General features: G+C 40.2%; 1 protein-coding gene across 2 annotated transcripts in view; it reads left to right on the top strand.

Annotated features, from left to right (window-relative positions):
- alk (ALK receptor tyrosine kinase) overlaps positions 1–21,517 on the top strand; it is a 446,259-nt gene that overhangs the window by 341,012 nt on the left and 83,730 nt on the right. For both annotated transcript variants that reach the window (XM_085343606.1, XM_085343605.1), the window contains exon 5: positions 8,347–8,480. In XM_085343606.1, coding sequence (XP_085199732.1) covers positions 8,347–8,480 — 134 coding nt within the window. The remainder of the gene's footprint in view (positions 1–8,346; positions 8,481–21,517) is intronic.

Genomic DNA, 21,517 nt, shown 5'->3' with positions numbered 1-21,517 from the left:
TAACTCTAACTGTTAAGTAACATGTTCATAAGGTCAGCAAAACGTGAGGTTCACTGTGTTTTCTTTTTTAATCTTGTGTATTTTATGCAGCGTGCTCAATGGTTTGAACTCATTTCATTTGGATTATGATTTCCAAGCTAACGTCCACCCTGTGTGCTAAAACAATTTACTGATGACGGGATCTTCGACAGGGGATGCCAAAGATAACATTTCATTACAAGACTGTAATCATTATCAGATCTGATTTAACACTTGCTCAGGACATTAGCAAAATGTGTTCTCTACAGAGCTGAAGAAGGAAGCTCAGAAAATGAAAATGGGGGTGACTGTAGGCCTGCCATTCTTTTGATATATAGCCGTCATGTACATCTAATAGAGAAATATCCCAGTCATCTTTTAATCACATCATACCCTTCACCGTTCCTTTCTAAAGTTCTCTATTAAATCATTTCAGATCAAAGTACTTATGGTCAGCAAAAATTCCATGTACAGTTTCACCATTAATTGTAGCAAATTTTATTTTAGTTTTGTGTTGTGGAAATGCAGATACAAGAAAGATAAGCGTGCATTACTGCAAGTATTTTTTAAGCTTGTCCTTTCTCTTAGAGTTATCTTTACATAAATGATCTGTAATATTTCCCAAACGGTGCAGGAAGTAGCCGGGCTGTTTTCTGGCTGCTGTGCTTGAAAACAGCTCAATTGAATTCGACCCTTTGAGTCGAACCTAAAATAGCGACTTCACCAAATAGAAACACCAACTCCGCTAATGCGTCTTTGCAGCGGGGCGTGGACGGCGGCATGACTGCGGGGGGAGGTGGACACACCTGAGCTGCATCGGCTCGTCACACCTACCCTGCATATAAAAGGACTAAACTCGGTCCTGACTGGGTTGCTGTTGTTGTTGATGTGCGCGGCTGGCAGCTGAAAAGCTGCAGCCGAGAGTGTAAAGTTGCGACAACGGGGAATAAAGTGTGTGTGAAAGTGAAGAATGTGATTAGGTTCATCATTCTCAGTCTTCAATTTAGAGTTGAAAGTTATCATATTTTGTCTTACGTGTGTATCAATATAGACTTTATCGCGTTTTTTAAAAATGATCATCATAAAAAAGAACATTTTAGTTAAAAAAATTACATTTCACTTCACTGTTTGACTTCTTGCCCCATTGGCTAGGTTGTGTGTAATCAAGGTGGAGTATACCTTGAGTATACTTTATTCAGGCATGGCCATGAACTCAGGCTGAGCACAGCAGCTCAACCAACACCCTGCTACATATCCAACCAGTTATATCTTTTACACCTTGCTATTTAAACCGAATTAGCCTGCCCACAGCCGCTGAGCACCAGCAAACCACTTTGTAGCTTACCTCAACTCCAGCTTCACCATTTCATGCTGTTTGTGACTAAATTATTTTCATATATTTTGTCACTAATGTGGTTTATCCTTGGTCTTGGTCCCGCTCTCCCTGCTTCTGACCTTTCATGACTCCAAACAGAAGGGATAAGAGGACAATTAATTATTGCTCATGGAGTATAACTTATTGGAAAATCCATCATAGATCCAGGTTTCAAAATGGAAATGAAACTGCCAGGTCAAAAGAGAAGTCAGTGTGCAGTTATCAACACATCAGCTCTATCTTTGAGTATTCATGAGCTTCTGGGAAAAGGCACATGTGTTTTCAAAAACTTCTGCAATTCACATATCCTGTAATTACTGTAAACAAACCTTTCTGAAGTAGTCACATTGCAGTAAGAGGTGTGGCCATTGATTACCCACTTGGTCTGCCTTTGGATTTTTTTTTTGTCTCTGTTTTTAGGCCATCTGAAAATACCACACTGACATGAATCCCTGGTGGACTCACTTGCATCCTGTTTCTTTTTTTTCCCTTTTAATCTGGGGTTGTTTGTTTGCTTGGGTTTGCTTTCATCCTCTGTAATTTGCTTGGGGCAGATTGTTCATTTTTCAGTCACTGAATAATTTGCTCTGCACTGTAAATGCAAGATAGCTGTATTCAGGTGTGACTCATCTGAATGTACAATGGCTAATGCTTGCTTTGAGTGCAATCCCAAGTTTTAGTCTGCAAATTATGTGAAAGCCTCGTGATTACTGTCGTCTAAGCCATTCTTCCAAAGTTGATAGTGTTCACAAACTGCCAAAATCAAGCAATTTTGTTATTCACTGTCTAAAAGGTATATATTTGTTGATACCAAAGTTTGGCTTCCTAGAATGAGGTGTATACGGAGTTATTTTTCCCACATAACAAATTTTTTATTTTTTTAAATCTTGGAGACATCTTTGAGAGAGAGATTAAAAACATGTCCCTAATATGAAACAACCCTACTTATCTCATCCACCCTATCAGTCTAGTGGCATTACAGCATAACAGATACCATTCAAAAGCGTCCTGCATAGCGTGGAGAAGTGGCATTCATTCAGCTCGGCTATGTCAGGCCATTCAGTCTAATCTTTTCTTGACATATTGGCTTAAGCTTGTTGTGCACTATGCCATTTGACAGTCAAAATCAATGTGGCTTAAGTAGAGATCCCCCCCCACCCACCTCTGAAGTCCTTAAACCCAGTTGCCTCCATGCCTACCTATTTTGTACGAGCATCATTTTCAATCAATCTCATCTTTCCACCATGAAAAAAAAATACCACTTCGATCTAAAATAGCCAGAATGATCAAAATCACTGCCTATGTCTCTTAGGGGGTAAAAATTCCATTACCATGTAAAGCAGTTTCCATTTCTGTTCCCCTTCCTTTGGTTTTACTGCAGATACATTCAACAGGGTACTTGGACTCTGAAACACCTTTTCCATTCTTTGCACTCAGACTTGAGGACCCAAGTTAAATGGCTTTGCCAATACTATAGGCTGCATTTTGTTATTACCGGCATATTATAGTTTCATTTTTTCTGCCATAGAATGACTCGTTTGGTTTCTACAGAGAGCCGCTCAAGCAACAGGAGATATTGTTGAGTTTACTAGTTTACTGAATGAGCATATTTCTGATGTAAAAGACAAAAGTGCAGTAATTTCTCCTCTCTGGCATATTTATGCAGCTTAGCTGTGTTTCTTTCGTTCCACTTTTGACAACAGATATGTAGCATTTCATCATAAAGGAGTAAAAATACTTAATGAAAACATCACCAAATTGCTGTAAGCTTTGGACGTCTGTCCTATATTTGTAAGAAAACAAAACGAAATCCTCCCTCATCTACGTCTTATAAGCAACTATATGAAACATTTAGGTTTAAAGAAAGTTCTATGGGTTACAAAGTTTAAAACTTTTTCACCTGCACCAAGTGTTTTAATTATCTAGGATAAAGCTGTAAGGACAATTATGTAAAAACAGTATACACATGTGCTCTAATAGGGTCAGAGGTTAGCTGAAATAAGGCCCAAGCAGACAGTTTGGGTCTACAGCTTCCTGTCTTGGCACCCCTGTCACTTTTGGAGCTGGCCTCTAGTGGCCATTTGAGGGAATGGAGTATTTGTCAGGCCTTGATATTGCTACTTAAATCATTTTTCTATATTTTTATCAACTGAATTTAATCATATGACCAAACAAAATCTAATCTAGACCGTATCTTCAGTCCAACTCGGGATCACCCACACACATGGACAATAGTCCTGTATATGAGGCAATTATAAAGCTTGTCTCTGTGCAGTATGCTCACTCTGGCAGTGTCCACCTCACAGCATTAGGGAAGCATTACCACACTGAAAGAACATACAACATAACTCACGTCTTTGTCTATTGTTTGTCCTGATAGATGACAGTCACAGATAATGCAAAACAGAACCCATAACAAATAAGTCGTAATGTGGTTAGGACATAAGCAGCCTACGAACACACACATGCACACACTCACAACAAATGAAAATTAAAAGAGCTACGTTAGCCAGAGCAGAGCACTAAGGGAGCATAAATGAAAAGCATTATGAAATGAGAATTGTCAATTGGCAGCAAAGATTAGTCAGTCTGAGCTGTTTTGTTCTGTTTTCCTGTGGTGAAGAAAACATTCCCATCATGAGAGAGTCTTTGAAAAAACAGCAGTCTGCACAAAGGTCAGGTGATTTTAAATAACCAGCAGGCCTTTATGACACAGAGGACCATGATGATAATTATTAGCATCTGCACTCAGATTAGTCATGTATATCTATTTCCCACATGAGGGGTGTTTATCATCCATTATCTTTTTTTGTATTTTTATTTAGGGCTACTGTGCCTCGTATGGTATACTATTAATTAGATGTAAATGTTTGACTGATGTATTCTGGCAGCTCTTTTCGTATCCACCGGTTTGTTAATGAGTCCCGTGAGTGCCAGCACAGACATAGCATGAAAAACATGAAAATAATTGAGTACACTAAGACTTGCACAGGATTTTATCCTGTTACTGGACAGAAATCAAGTTTGCAATTTCCAGACACATCTTAAAGCTAATTCCTCATCAGTCTCGAGACAGTGCTCTATATTGATAAAACAGTTTTGTTTTAGGAGTGTTTTGTTCCTTTTTATTAAAGTGAAAAGGCTGAAAAACCCTGAAAATTCATATCATCATTCATAGTCAGATCTTTGTTATCACTGTAGCTGTTGAGTTCTGGTCCATCGTGTTTCTTTTGAGCATTATTGAGGACACTTTTTGCTACTACTGAAGAACATAATAGGGTCCGTCATTCTTAAATAAACTAACTTCGGAACCAGTAGAAGTCTTCCTAAATCTGTCCAACCAGCCAAACTAAGTAAGTGGGTCAAGTCCTCCACTAGCTAACTAGCCAAGAACACCAAAAACACTAAGAACTTAGCAAAACAGCTGAAAACTTAAATTGCTTATGATCACATTGGAAATGGTGCAGTATACGTCCATGCTAAATTATAGGTTTTACTAATTTTGTCTTTGAATATATGAATCTAACTGGACATGAGGTTGCCTTGAGTAGTGTTGAATTGATCTATTTTAAACATCCCTGCACAATAACAAACCTATTGTTATCATGTAGCCAAACCATTTCTATATTTAGCTGAGCTGGTGGTGAATTTAGCAAGATCATGTGTATATTACTTAGTTGGCAAATCATTTCAAGGTTATCAAGGAGACAGTGGCAGCTCTTATCTAGGGTTTCATTTCCTTCTTATTAAGGGGAATGACAGGTAGCAGGTCCCATACCGCAGAGCTGTTCTCTAATGGTGTACTATGGTGCTGTAACATCACTTCCCATCTTCCCTCCACTGTGAGCAGTGTCTGGGTGAAAAGAGGGGCAGAGAGATGGTGCGGAGACGGTTTAGCGAAAAGTAAATGGAAAGAGGTGAAAGCACCAGAAAGAGGGAGGACAGAGGAGAGGCAATGCAACATAAAAAAGAAGGGGGGAAAACATAAGAAGGAAAGCTGGTGAAAGTAGCAACGCAAAGCCTGCTGAGTTCGAGCGCAGACATTGGGGAAATCAGAAAAGCTCAGAGCCTGTTTGTGTAGTGGGGGCTTGTGTGCGCATTCATATTTGCTGTACTCTTACTAGCACGATTCTACCCAAACAAAGCACAAAATAAACCCCAAAATAAACACAGACAGCTCCCTTTTACCCAGTGCACTTGTCATAATTGAAAGCTAGAGACCTGCTGAGATCTCTCAAAATAACATCACTAATGGTCTAAGGCTTAAAACCTTTATAAAGCAGTGAAAGTGTTTGGTTTTCTTAATCCTTGTGTGGAAATAGATCTAAGTTACCTAGGTGTGGGGAAATAAATCTGTGAAAAGAAACACAAGGCTTCCTACCAATGCATTCCCATTGACTCCAAGGTCTTCTATTATGGTGGAAATCTACTTTTTTAGCCCGGAGGTGTGCATTATTTTCTATAGTATTTCATTTACTTTCTTCACAACCACTCAAGATTTGACCACAACCTACCAAACTATTTTTCAAAGTTGTTAGAAACGAGCAGTCTTAAGAAGGAAATCTTTGTGTGGTCACTGAAAATGTCTCAAGACTCATATCAATGAGTTGAAATCACAAGACTCGGATTTCTATTTAATGAAAGACTTCATGGACAGCCAAACTTCCAGGGAAAAAAAAGAAAAAATACATAATTTTTCCAGATCCATGTCTTTGGGTACCTTTTAAAAATGGTCAATAAATACAATCTCTGGCTCTGGGGAGGCTAAAAACACCTACAATACAGAAACTAGGCTTGGACTCTCAATGCAATAGTCAAAAGCATAAACTTTAGTATTTTTACAATAAAGATATACTTTTTACTTTAGTAGTTCCTCCAACTAACACCTGATTTATGTTCAGCACTGTCCCCTTTGGCGTTTCTGGGTACTGTTTCCCCACAGTTTTCGAATTTATCAGTGGGAGGATAACAATGTTATGTCACAAATGTCATCAAATTCCTGGAAGGAGATTGCTGAAACTATTGGAATGGATGTGAGGGGATGTACGCTGAAGTGGAAAAACTAGAGGGACAAAAGTGTTTGACAAAAACAAAGAACGAGGATCCAGGAGGGGAAAAAGGTTTTATCGGCTGGCAATCCATATAAAACACCAGGACACGACCACATGGTAGTTAACATGTAATGCATTGGCGAGCAGTGGAGTCTGAAAATGTTTGTTTTGTTTTCATAACAAAAGTAATAATTAAACTTTACAGTTCCTCCCAAACTGCAGTAAGTTACATCTTCTCTGACCGAATAAAGTGCTGCAAAGATGTGCAAATAATTAGCTGAAAATGAGTTTCTGTACACCTGCCTTTACTTGGCACATCTGACCTTATCAAAGAAAAGCAAGATTTATATAACAAAACAAATTTATTTTGATTTGCTTACATCATTTTCCGGTGTTTTTATATCTTCACCAGAGCCATGTGATAGCAGGACATTCTCTTATAATTCTTTATAACTGTTTTGTTCTTTTCGCTCATACCGAGGCTGCTGGCTTGTGCCTGGCTGCCTTTGTTTTGCCTCTTCAAAATGTCCATGTTCAACTGGATGAAGGGTGATTTAAGATTCGGATCAGCTGCTTTGGTGTAAAATATAAGCGATTATCTGCCTGCACCCCTCTCTGCATGTTATGCATGCATGAAAGGGACCGGCTCATAATCAGACGTTTGTGAAACTGACCGGCCAGCTACCAAATCAGGGCCAAGAATTCCAACAATTCGCCATTTCCGGTCCCTGGTTGGTGGATGCCTCTCTACTTATTTTTTAGCTTCAGTGTTAGTTTTATTATTTCAGTAATGTTATTAACTCCTGACTTTCGCCGTCACGATCCTGTGTTTGTCGGTGGATTGGCAGCGTGTGGCTTATGTGTGACATAAACTTGAATCACAAAAACATTATTACAATTTAGTTCAGTCTAAACACAACATATTTGCTTTTGTTTTCACTTGTATTTTCTGTTATTTCAGGAGTTTTTTTTAGATGCAGATTAAGATGCACAAAAGATTAATTAAAAATGTTATCTATAGTATATAATTCACAGAAGTCTATTAAATAACAGCTAAATATATGTACCATTATGTGAGAGCATGAGCATTGTAATGTGCTGCAGTCGATGCAACATGTCAAAGATGTAGTTAATAAAATATGTATGGTCTATGCATGGTGTAGTTTTTCCACCTGTTACTATTGTATTAATAATACAACATATAGAACTTTTGTAGCTTTCTGTAGCCTTTGTGCTGGTGTGTCTATGTGCAGGTGTGGCATACTTGAATTTACGATCTCATCAGGGAAGATTTGTATGTAGGGATGGGCAGGAGACAGGAGGAGGGGAGAGAGAGGGAGAGAGAGAGATTGTTGATGAGCTGGGAGCCAAAGAGAAATCAGCACAATTTGCTTAATAAAATTAGGGACAGTTGAACTGCACAAAGCCAGCTGGGCGCTTGAGGGAAAACAGCATTCGGTGCAGGACTTTCAGCTCACTAACACACTAGAACTTGGCCTCAGTGTGTTGGCGATTCTTGACCACACACTTTCTGTATTTGTGGCTTCAATCCGTAAGCGTGTGCCGGCTTCACACCGCTTATTGTAATCTTTCAACAAGGGCGCCACCTGACACCTGGCCACCTCTAAAACCTCCTCTACACCTGCAGAGTCTGGGTGGCCTCAAAGGGTGGGCCATGCATCACCATGCAAAGGAAGAAAGGGACCCTCCCAAAATGGAAGGGAATGAGGCAGCTACCATGTCAGCCTCCAGTGCAGCCCTGGACAGTCCCACCTCCGTCGTCCAGGCTGAGCAGGCCCAAGCTACACTCACTCCTCTCAACCGCAGCCGGTGTAGGTTTTTCTGTCAGCCATGGTGTCTGCTCTTCGCACTGATCCTGCTCCTGCTTTCTCTTCTTGGCAGCTGGGCAGTGGTCCACCTGACGCTGGGGACAAACGGAGGATCACCTTTTCGGATCTCAGCCAGCTACGATCAGCGGATCCCGCAGGATGATACGGCCACCATTGAGCCCCACTTCACCACCAACTGCACCATGGGTAAGTAGCTGCCACTGATGTGTGTGTGATGTGTTTCGTTGCTGTTGTAAAAGTTAATTAATTAAAGTTAAAGACTTTTAAGAGTGGCTTTCGTCACTCAGTAATTCCAAAAGAGATTTCCAACAATCACAAAATAGTTGCTGTTACTTCTCTACAAATTAAATACTGTGAGGAAGGTAAATCATTTTATATCAGTAACTGAGTAATAAAATTAATATATAATGAAAGTTATTTGCTGCAAGATTAATTACAAATGGCTCCAAACTGATAGAAATCAATATATCTCATAACAAAATTTTGGGATTCTTACGTTTTCAGTCGTTCCCTTGTTTTCAGATGCGTATGTGGACAAATGTGTCTCACATGTCTGCAGAGTGACTGAGTTCTTAAACATGTCAAAATGGAAATTGCATAGTTACACTCAGTCATTTTTAACTTCATTACAGCATGTTGTCGAATGAAATGCGTAGGCTGGTCTAGACTGGAATAATATCCTTCTCTGTCAACCTCGAAAGCTCCTCAAAATTGAGTTAATAAAACTGATTCAATTTCCTCTGAACTAGATGCAGAAGCACAGCAGACTTTCCTCAAACATGTAACATGTAGAAACACAGATAAACTCCTTGTTTCCTCTAACTGGCAGATGTTTGACGGGCAGAAAAGTGCAAATCAGCACCTGTTTGTCACACCAACCCGGTGCTGATTTACTGGAAGAGAATGCCTTAATCTGCATGTATAAAATGTCTCTATTTAAAAAAAGAAATCACATTTTTTGTCAAAAGCTGTGGGATTTTTCCTAGTATAAGTTTTTAAAAAGCAAGGGTTCGTTTCAGGCTTATTTAGGAAAACTTGTTTACCCAACCAGCTCAGAGACCACAGAACCCACATAAAAAGCAATAATCAAGTTAAGAATGACCAAGAGAAATGGTTCACCATTAGCTTCTTGTAATCAAATAAATTAAATCTTGAAATTGGCAGCAACACACTGCCAATTTATGTATTACAACATTATATTTATAATGAGAATCCAGCATTATACTTTCTCGTTGAGTCACGTTACCTTTGTTCACGTTATTTAAACTCGTGTTTAAACTGCTGTTCTGGCCATTTTATCCCCTTGATGTTTTTCTAGTCTTTGGTCTTGTTACAAGTGATGCTTTAAAAACGTTTTCTTGTTACCTTTTTATGCACATATTACGTGATAACTAGAGCCCCTGCAACAAACTGCAGTGTTACCTTTTTTTATTTAAAAGACAACAAATTTACAAAAAGAAGAAAAAAATCGAATTTGCATTTATAAAATTTGGGCTTCTTTCTAAGACTCGGTGTCATCGTTTGGCAGCTGTAGTAGCTTTCCATTTTTACTTTTTCCACACACTTTTTTTCTGCCAATCATTTCAAGCTCTGAGATATTCTTTCAGGCACAGCATGTTAAATATCTGCTGGAGTGCCATTCTGAAAGCTTCAGCTTGAATTTCTTCAAGTACTTTAAGTTGGACTTTGAGGTCTACATTGGAGCTTTGTCATATTGTTAAAGCCAGCCTCCTTTCACACTTTCACACACACTCAACTGACTGCATGACATAGCACTCATAATTTGCTTTTAATTAGAGGAATTCAATCTGGGCTCTATTCATGCAATCCTTCATGTGCCATTGGTTATCATACATGCCAAATCTGAATATATCCACACCCACACTTGACAGCATGCAAGGTGTTATTTTAATCAAACTCCAGTCATTCTTTCCTCCAGAAATGTGGATTAAGATTTTGAATTCATAATGTCTGCAGCATATGATTTTAAAATGATTAAGATTTTGTTTTTGTGCTGAATTTTGTAGGGAAGTCAGTCTTCCATATATTGTGCCCGACTTTCACATTTTCGTTTAAGGACATTTTGCAAAGTGGAAAAAAGCTGGCAGCTTTCTCATATCTTTCAGATGCCTTTTTCTGCTTTCGAGGCATCAGTTATCTTCAGTTTCTTCAGTGTTTACTCCCGGGAGCCTAAACAGTCAGAAAATTTATGAAGCTCATTGTCAGCAGCTGACAGATGATCTGATCTTACAGCTCCAAACAAGTCAGTTTGGACCTAATTAAGGTCATGAGTCAGAAGGCTCTGAAATTTAAACAAGTGAAAGGCTGACTGAACTTTTCTACATGCTACAATTATATGCCATGTTTTTATAAGTAACGTGAATTTACATTTGACGATTGTTGCATTATTGAACTGGTTGTTTTTACTTCATTCCACTTCAAAAAATCAACACATGTGCATTTTACCTTTAGCTGCACGTAAACAGTTCTTCCCACGTTTGTGTCGTAGTGATTTCTGGCCACTGATTCTGGGTGGATCACTTGAACAAAGACCTGCACTGCACTTTATATTTGACTGCTTGTTATGCTGAGCACTGGAATGCAGTCAAGTGATCCTTTACCTTGTAGTTTTGTATTAAAAAATACAGCACATCTTTTAAAAAAAAAAAGAAAAATGGTGATCATTCTCAGGGGCCTTTTTTTTAAATTCAGAGAGATGCTCACAGTCCAGCAAATGTAATCCCTTCTGCTTTTATGGAGGGAGAGTCTCTTTGCACTCTGCAACAATGAAATGGCTTTTATGCTTGGTCAATATTTAGCTCCAGGTGAAAGAGGAAGATTGCACCGCAGGAAAGACTTGTCTTGTGGATTTGTCTTCAGATTTGGTTTAAATAAGGTGTTTAAACTTGAGTTTGGTTCAAAGGTGTATTTGGTTATCAGCTATGTAAATACATTTGTGTATATGAGTGTGACAAGAGAGGAAGAAAGAGAAGGAGAGGAAATGCAGTTCAGTTCAGTGCATATCTAGTCTTCACTAGGGGTAAGTCTTCCCTTACCCCAAAATTCTCTTTGTAAACTGAATCATTCAATCAAATGCTGCTAATGAAAGTGCAAAATTTTAAAAACATATAATTAGCCTAACTTCACATCAATCAAAACAATTTCAACTTAAAACAGAAGTGATTCTCCAGTGGGTCTTTGTGTAACTGTTACAAAGAGTATGATGCTGCTCATGCAAATCCAGCTTTAGTTGAACAGTATCTAATTGTTCTTTGTTTTGGGTTCACCCTGTTCCTCTTCCCTGACAGTGCATAAGCTCTGGCTGATAGACAGAGAGAAAAAAGCATGCAGACGTGCCACGCTCTCTTCGGGCACCACCTGGGTCCCTAGTGCAACACCCACGACACACATCCCACTTCTAAACAAAGTCCTAATCCGTCTTGGCACGCTCGCCGTGTGGCCTCACCACGTTTCGTGGTGTTCTCAACCTCCCCCACTTTTTCCTCCAGCACCTGTCACAAACCTGAGCTCAAATTACCTCTCTTCTCAGAACATGAAGCCAGAGTGCTCCATTAAGGCTCTCACACTAAATCCCTGACGAATACACTCGTTTGCTTTATTTGTTCTAGTCCCTTGCACTGAAAAGTTGCTAATTACTACTATTAATGACCTCCATTATCAAGCTTTTGGGGTGAATAGCTGTAAGACTGATCCAGACTTCGGTGATTAATTGTGTTTAATTTGGTCCCAAAGGTTTGAAGTTTTAATTTCAGCAGACAGGAGGCTGTGGACACAGACTGTTGGTACTGTTATGGTTGCGTAACAATTTCCTTTAGACTTGGAAGACTTTTTTTAAGAAACGCATGATTCAGTCTGACAGTTTTAATTCACTGATTCACTCATTATTTGATTTTTTAGCAGGTCTGCCTTGAGATATTCTGTATTAGCAGAATGGATGTATTATTTATAATCATTTAGCTAATAATTCATCTAAATACGATGCATTCAGTTGAAATTACGTCTTCTTTTCATCTTTTGCACCTGATTTGTAATTTTGACAAAGTCCATTTCCTCCTCTTTAGTTGTTTTCATGGGCAGAAAGGCAGCGATTACTCTAGCTAGTGAAGTGCATGGAGATAGTCAATAGAGAATAAATAAATGGAGCAGTGTCTGACTTCTTTCTCCATACCCTTCCACTTTAATTAACTCATCAGTCACTGGACCAACAAGCAATCCAATTTGGTGCCCTTAAAGTGACTTGTGTGGCTGTATGCCTATCTCCAGTGCTCATCCTTCTGACAGGAAGTTAGAATCCTACCTTCTGCCAGTATTTCTCTTTATGGTTGTCGCATATCTGTCCAGAGAACGTAATCATTCAAACTCAGCAAACATGTCAGCAACACTCTTAACCTGAGAGTAAATAGACACTTCTGTGATGACTGACAAGCTCATTAACAGATTGTGTCAATAGCAGATTTGACTTTTTCCTCTGTGACAAGCCAGAAGGTCACGTTTGCCTTAACGTCTATAACAACGTTTATCTGCTCAAGTGCATAATTCTGTGTTTGTGCTCATGAATTACCCCACAAACTGTCACAATTCATTTTTCCAATTGGACAATGAGCAGAGTGAAGGCAGCAGCGAACCCTTAGGGAATCTGAACCACTGACCTCCTCTTCCTTGGTCCATTTCCTTAACCACTACACCATGCTGCCGCGGGGCATTAATGGAGCGTTACAGCAAGTCTATACTTCACGATTAGGTACACAGCACCATGAAGTGTCCCTAGGCCCATCAATCAAACATGGCCCTGTGGAGAATGCTATGAGGGAAATGGGTTTGGAGAAAGCTACTGTAGTGGACAGAGTGTGGACGGATGGTTGATGGTATTTTGTAATGGAAAAAACCATTCACTTTATAGCAGGACATCAGGCTTTAATTTAGATTTCTATTTCACTTTGGCTCTTTGAGTGCATGAAATAAACTCTCAGCCATATATCTGCACCGTATGGACTACAGTACTGGGCCACCTACACAATACACCTACAAGAGCTGCTCGGCCGCAGAAACCCATGCCATGAAGCTCCTGATGGAGAGTTTTTGTGTTAACGTCGATGTCAAAAGAGGTTTGGAGCTTTACAGTTATTGAGTCAGCAGAGCGTTGGCGCCTCAGCAAACAGCAACTGATCTGTAACTTTCTGTTGTCTGCCACTTAAGTTACAGTAAGATAAGTTGCTGTAGTTCCTAAAGACTTCCACTTTGCAATAATACCACTTGCTGTTGCTCTTTGAATATCTACAAGGTAAGAAATTTCACAAACCTACTTGTTCCATGTAGACCATTTGGCTAGGTCCTTGATTTTATGTAACTCTAGCAGGACTAAAAATACCTGAATTAAAAGACTCAGCGGTGTGGCCCAATATTTTAGTCCACATAGTGTCAATACGTGTATATTACACCCCTAATGTTGCACTAGGCAGCTTTCAGGCCACAGCTCCAAATAATATCAATACTATTGTTTCAAAAGTGTTTTTAAGCCTTAAAGGGATTAAATAAAAATTAGGCTGCTGATGATGCCACATGTGTCATCTCCTTCTAAAACAATATGTATACCAAATTTCACAACCTCCAATGCAGTTGCTAAGATTCTTCATTAACATTAACCTCTTGCTGGAGCCAGTATGATGTAGACACAGTATCCTCTATTGTTGTGTGAATCTCACTCTTGCAGCCTCAAGCTGAGCATATTGTCTGGTGCAAATTTAGTTTTATCAGCCTTTTAGATTGATGTGGTGGTTCATGCTTTTTTTTTTATAATGTTTCTTCAGTTCATTAAGGTTTGCAGGCATTCATTCATGCACAGCTTTCTTAAGGTACCATGACAGCATGTCAGTCAGGTTGAGCTCTGAACATTTGGGTGGGCCATTCGATGATACATCACTGTCTTGTCGCATAACCAAATTTCAGCCAAGCTTTCGCTCCAAAACAAACCTAAGTCATTACCCCTCCACCACCGTGCATAACAGTTGGTATGAGGTTATTATTCCACAATTCATTTTTCTTTAGCAGCAACTTTGAAAATGTAAAGAGATTTCTCCTGGGAGTATTCCCAAGTAAGCCATACTTGTTCAGTCTTTCTCTAACTCTACTGTCACTGTTTTATTTTAACATTTTATGATGTCCGTTTCTTGGAAGGTTATTGCATTGTATTAATAGACCCTTGAATGCCCCAGACCATCAAACTGCCAAATCTTGTGTTGGTCAAATGCACTTACTGCTGCTTATCCTTACTTCCTATTCCTATGGAAGCAGTAATTGTGTGTGTATTTTTTCATACTTGTTGATGATCAAATGAATAAGTACTCTCACTGCTTGCATAGAAATTATAATACCCTTATAATTTCTATGCAAGCAGTGAGAGTACTTAGTTTTGGGTCCTGTGGAAACTTTCACATGACCGTATGGTCACAACAACAACAAAGTAGCTACTCTGCTTGATACTCCTTTTTCAGTCAAAACAAGCATCAAGTGTTCTATTTAATAAGATATGAAACACAATTTCAACCTGTTAGGGCCATGAATGTCTCTACAGAATTTCATATTTGTTTGATTACTTTACTTTAACTCTGATTAGGAAATTAAGAGTTAGACCGACTAACCAGCCAACCAACATGCATTGCCATATTGCCATACCTCTAACAAGGACAAAACCACAAAATGTACACATCCACATGCGTAACTCTTTCAGGCTGAGCTTCAAAAATCACAGCTAATCTGTTTTAATATCAATCTAATCATGCCTAATGTAATAAACCAATTTAGTTGGATGTCTATACTGTCTGCTTGCAGTTCATAAACTGTAATATGAAGAAGCATAAATAACATGTATTTAATGCTCTATGGATTAGATATTTAACCCACATAGAGTTCATGTTGTTCAGTGGCAGTTAAACAGTATGTTTGGTGTCAGTTACATACATTAAATGTAGTACATTTTTTGTACAGGAAAAAACATTTGGTAGTTATTCTTTTTATCTTATGTTGATAGTATATGGAATTCCCATTAATGTAATTATGTTACCATCTTGTTGATTGATACAGGTTGTTTATTGGCTGACACAAATTAGCTAGGCGTGTGGACATATAATTTTTTTCCTGATTCAATGAGTGTCTAATTTCACTCTAAAAGTCAAATAAAATTAAATAATAAAATCAAGTCAAATAATGTTGTTGGGCCACGAGAAAAGACAAAATGTCTGCTGCATTTAATATAGTTTGTACATAATTCCAGTTTAACATTTAATTAAATATAGGACACAAGCTGCTCATCTAATACCAGTGTTCTTCATAATGTACTGTGTTTGTGTGTGTCTGTTTGTGTGAGAGAGAGAGAGAGAGAGAGATTGGGCAACACCACTTAAAAGGGATGAAAAAACCCAAATATTCAGTGTAGTTCCTTTAACGTATATTTATAAGGTGATCTTTATATTTTGCAATCACTGGTCCACTGTCCTGTCTGCAGATTTTAGTCCATTGTTATGTGGCTGCTAGGCAACATGATGATATATTGTCTGGTATTAATAAGGAACTTTCAGAAGCATACGATGAACCTGTAATTAGTTTTGGTTGTTCAACTTCTGGTTGTATCAGAGTTTACTAGCAGAGTACTTGTTATACTGTGCCTCACGGTCTGGCTTAAAAGAGCACTATAAAAATACAGCTTTTGATCACAGATCTCTACTTCATAAATAAATTAAGCTTATATTAAAAAGAAGTTATCATTTACTTTGCGTTCAAAGCCTTTAGGAGCCTTGAAGGCAATCAGAAGTCCATCTATTTGTGAGATTTACCTGGAGCTAATTATATGGATATTTCTGTTGATCTTGTATTTTGTTGAGGATACTTTGAAGTCTTTTGAAAACATGTTAGGATCACTGAGAGAATATACGAGGACAAAAAACTACGAGAAAGTTAAAAACAGGAAAACAAAGCTCATCAATTAACATAAGATACAACTTGCCAAGACAAGAGCCTTTCTGGCAGTACTAAGCTTTATCACATTCTACCTCTAATCTCTTGCCTTAGGCCTTTCTGCAAGCAGCATCCCCTCAACCCAAACTGTGTTTCTGTTGCAGGCACCTTTCCAAGGCAATCTATACAGGCAGTTTCATTTTAAGATATTGAGCAAGTGTTAAATGGCCCAGGGCACCAAGTAGAGTGTTCACAACATGCATACGCCAAATGGAACAGATGTCTGAATCAGCACAAACCTGGCAAAGAGGAGGAAATTTCTGGATGTTATGGACTTAAACTAGTATTGACAAAAAGTCAATCAAGTTAAAGCAACATTAAATCTAATTACAGTCTGTAAAGCATATTTATGGATGAAGACTTCTGGGGTGAATCTGTTTATTGAGTTTCTCCTATCCGTTTAATATCAAACAGCACATTTTATGTAATCATTTTTATGTAGGTACAGAAGGGTTGGGAAGTAGCTTAACCAGTTGTTGATTATAGCAACAGAAATCTTTTATTGGTCTATAATGTGTACAGTTCTTAGTATTATCTTAACATAACAGAAGGGAATTTGTGAGGAATTCAGGCCCCAGTGAAACAGGCTTAGGGATTGGTTGGCAACCCCTTGGCAACCTTCAGTCACTATGGAAAAATGTCAACCGGTTGAGGGATACACAAGTGGTTGCTTGAGGTTGGTGGTAGATGCTGTAAAATCAACTGCTAAGGCTCTCGTCACGCAGGCCAAGAGACCATTAGGAAACCACTCAGCAAACTCATGTCACTGGGAATAAATTTGTATTCTCCAACCAGTTGGTGAATGGTTGCTATAGATTGCTAGCAGATGCTAGGTGAAACTGGGTGCAAAGAGGGATACAGCCTGTGACTTTCATGCGGGTGACAGTGGTAATCTGCTAGTGATGAAAACAATCACAAGGAGATTTTTGGTGCAGCTCCTTTTGGCGCCAGCAACCACTCACAAACGAGTCGGCGAATAGATATTTTTCCCTAGCGACAAGAGGTTGGCGAGGAGTTCCCTGCAAGTTTCCAGGTGTGTGTGACTGAGGCTTTAGCAATCAGACTTTATAAGTTTTATATTGACTAAGTTAAGGCAGATCCACACACACACTTTCAGTAACTGGCAAACCCTGATGGAAAAACACCCAGCACGCCCCTGCGGGCGGTTTATCCTTCAAGCTCGGGTCCTCTACCAGAGGCCTGGGAGCTTGAGGGTCCTGCGCAGTATCTTAGCTGTTCCCAGGACTGCGCTCTTCTGGACAGAGATCTCCGATGTTATTCCCGGGATCTGCTGGAGCCACTCGCCTAGCTTGGGAGTCACCGCACCTAGTGCTTCGATTACCACGGGGACCACCGTTACCTTCACCCTCCACATCCTCTCGAGCTCTTCTCTGAGTCCTTGGTATTTCTCCAGCTTCTCGTGTTCCTTCTTCCTGATATTGCTGTCATTCGGAACCGCTACATCGATCACTACGGCCGTCTTCTTCTGTTTGTCTACCACCACTATGTCCGGTTGGTTAGCCACCACCATTTTGTCCGTCTGTATCTGGAAGTCCCACAGGATCTTAGCTCGGTCATTCTCCACCACCCTTGGGGGCATCTCCCATTTTGACCTTGGGACTTCCAGGTTATACTCGGCACAGATGTTCCTGTACACCAGGGGTGCTCACACTTTTTCCGCATGTGAGCTACTTATAAAATGACCAAGTCAAAATGATCTACCCACTACAAAAATCCAAAACATATACTTATTTATAAATATATTGAGGATTCTTTATATCTACAATGTATATACATGCATAACTGCAATATCCAATATTTCACAACACAATTAACAATGTAAATTTTTTGTCATTACCTGAGTTTACTCTGATGACTTGCACTGAATTGAATCAGCCAGGGATGCATAGTCCGGAGAGTAGCTGCTGACAGCCAGCCTCAAACACACTTCCAAATGTTCATCAGTCATGGTGGAACGTTACTTGGACTTAATGATGTTCATGTGGGAAAATGATGACTCACATAAATAAGTGGAGCCGAATAATGCAGTCAAAGAGGCAGCACATTTCCTCATGTTGGGGTACTTTACTTCTGTGAGTAAGTTCCAGAACTGTCCATGATCTCTGGACTTCAGCTCAATGTCGGCTTGTAGTGTCAAAATCTCATCTTCCACTCCAGAAGAGTTCAGGTGAAATAGTTTTGCAATTTTTGATGCGAGTGAATCGACATCAGCATCTTCCCGAAAAGGATAGCACATGAAGGTAGCGACTGGCTCGAGCAAAGAAAAGTCTTGAAAGCGTTTGTCAAACTCTGACAGACAATTGTCAATCTGCTCTGTGTAGCGTGCACTGTCAAGTTGCAAACAGGCCATCCCTTGCATCTCCAGCTCTGACGCCAGGTTTTGAAAGTTTATCAAATCATGGCGCTGCAGCTTTAAAGAGAGATGTTGCATCTTTCGTTTGAAAGCGTTAACTGAGCTGATCATGTTGATCACTGTTTTGTCTTTTCCTTGCAGCTGTAGATTAAGGTCATTCAACATGTTTGTCAGATCGGTTAAAAATGCCAAGTCTAATAGCCACTGACCGTCATTAAGTTGCATGTATTCTGCTTGTCCAGCTACACGGAAAAACTCCTTAATCTCCGGACAGAGCTCTCGAAATCTTTGCAGGAATTTCCCTCGACTAAGCCACCTCACGTCAGTGTGTAGCAACAACTCAGAGTGGTCGCAGTCAGCCTTCTCCAGATGTGCACGAAATAACCGTCTTTGAAGAGATCTGGCGCGAATAGAACAGGCGATCTTCGTTGCAACATTCATGATCTCCTTCATGTTGAGCATTTTAGCGCATAACGCTTGTTGGTGGATTATGCAATGGTAATTTAGGAAGTCCGGGAAAGCATCGTCCTGCCTGCACTTGGCAATAAATCCATTCAAGCGGCCAACCATTGCGGGTGCTCCATCTGTGGTAATAGACACCAATTTGTACACTGGGAGCTGGGTTTTCTCGATAAAGTTTTTGAACGACTGAAATATGTCCTCTCCTCGCGTCTGTTCTTTCATGGGCAGGACTGTTAATAGCTCTTCTTTTGCAGTGATATCAGTAAACACCATACGAATGAAAATGCACACCTGGGCTGTGTCACTCACGTCCGTAGATTCGTCCAACTGCAGTGAGAAACACTGGCAATCTCCGATGTCCTTCCAAAGTTGCTGGGTTAAATCCTCCGCCATGGCTTCACAGCGCCGTGTAACTGTACTTCTTGACAGCTGGAGAGCTTTGATCGAAGATGTTATTTCTGCCTTATTTTTAAAGTCTCGGAACAATGAGTCAGCTGCTTCAACGAATGCCTCTTTTACCATCTCTCCATCTTGAAAAGACTTCTTGTTTTTAACGATGATGTGACTCACCCGGAACGATGCTTCGGTGGCGGCTTTCGCTTTTGAAGTTTGTTGTGTGAAAAATGACTGCTGTCCGGACAACTGGGATTTTAGTTCCTTCACCTTTTTCTTTCTTAGCTCGCTTTTCGGCGGGAATGTAGTGTCGTATTTTCCGTGAACAGTTCGAAAATGCCGCTCCACATTTCCCTTCTTTGGCATTGCGATGGCAGCCTGGCAGATGAGGCAAACGCACTTCGAAAATGACATCGTGAAAAAAAAGTCCTCCTCCCATTCCGTATGAAAGTGATACGTTTTTGTCTTCTTACTTGGTCCAGCTCCCTCACTCATTTTTAACCCTTTCTTAGGTTTAGAAAAAACCGAGAGCTAAAAATTGGGGTTAACTCGCTGACTAGCTTGTCAGTTTTACTACACTTCGCGCCGCTGTTTGCGCAGCGACCTAAGCGTCAGAAAAAATCCGATGTCATCTGACTGGCTTCCCTGTATCAATCAAGTGACGGGATGGATGATAGGCTGGCATCTATTTTTTTAATGCCATGCGATCTACCAATACTACCTTTGCGATCGACTGGTCGATCGCGATCGACGTATTGAGCACCCCTGCTGTACACTATGCCGGCCACTTGGTTATGGCGTTCCATGTATGCCTTGCCTGCTAGCATCTTGCACCCTGGATTGTCTCTGGGGCATCTTTACACAGCCTGCACCTGGGGTCTTGCCTGGTGTGATAGACCCCAGCCTCTATGGATCTTGTGCTCAGAGCTTGTTCTTGTGCTGCCATGATTAGTGCCTCTGTGCTGTCTTTCAGTCCAGCTTTGTCCAGCCACTGGTAGGATTTCTGGATATCAGCCACCCCCTCTATCTGCCGGTGGTACATACCGTGCAGGGGCCTGTCCTTCCATGATGGTTCCTCGTCTCCCTCCTCTTTCTTGGGTTTCTGCTGCCTGAGGTATTCACTGAGCACTTGGTCAGTTGGGGCCATCTTCCCAATGTAATGTATTCTTGGATGTTCGTTGTCTCATCCTGGACTGTGGTGCTGACACTCACCAGTCCCCGGCCCCCTTCCTTCCGCTTAGTGTACAGCCTCAGGGTGCTGGACTTGGGGTGAAACCCTCCATGCATGGTAAGGAGCTTTCTTGTCTTTATGTCAGTGGCTTCTATCTCCTTCTTTGGCCAGCCTATTACCCCAGCAGGGTACCTGATCACGGGCAGGGCGTACGTGTTGATGGCCCGGATCTTGTTCTTACCATTCAGCTGACTCCTCAGGACTTGCCTGACCCTCTGCAGGTACTTGGTGGTTGCAGCTTTTCTGGCGGCCTCTTCATGGTTCCCATTCGTCTGCGGGATCCCCAGGTACTTGTAACTGTCCTCTATGTCTGCAATGTTGCCTTCTGGTAGTTCAATTCCCTCAGTTCTGACTACCTTCCCTCTCTTCGTTACAATCCGACTACACTTCTCCAGTCCGAACGACATTCCAATGTCATTGCTGTATAGCCTGGTAGTGTGGATCAGTGAATCGATGTCTCGTTCACTCTTGGCATACAGCTTGATGTCATCCATGTACAGGAGGTGGCTGACAACTGCTCCGTTCCGTAGTCGGTATCCGTAGCCAGTCTTGTTAACTAGTCTTGTTAGTCTTGTTTATATATATATATATATATATATATATATATATATATATATATTCATTCTACCAATGACCTAACCCTAACCTACAATATATTTCATTTTTAAATGGTTATCTGTTTGAAATGTCTTCAAACTCTTGAGGAAGCTCTATGTTTTTAAGCGATTTCAC

This window comes from Diplotaxodon limnothrissa, linkage group LG19 (assembly GCF_057381915.1).
Source record: "Diplotaxodon limnothrissa isolate DT_005_m linkage group LG19, D_limnothrissa_male_GT1.1, whole genome shotgun sequence".
NCBI lineage: Eukaryota > Metazoa > Chordata > Actinopteri > Cichliformes > Cichlidae > Diplotaxodon > Diplotaxodon limnothrissa.
This window is presented reverse-complemented; position numbering and strand designations above follow the sequence as displayed.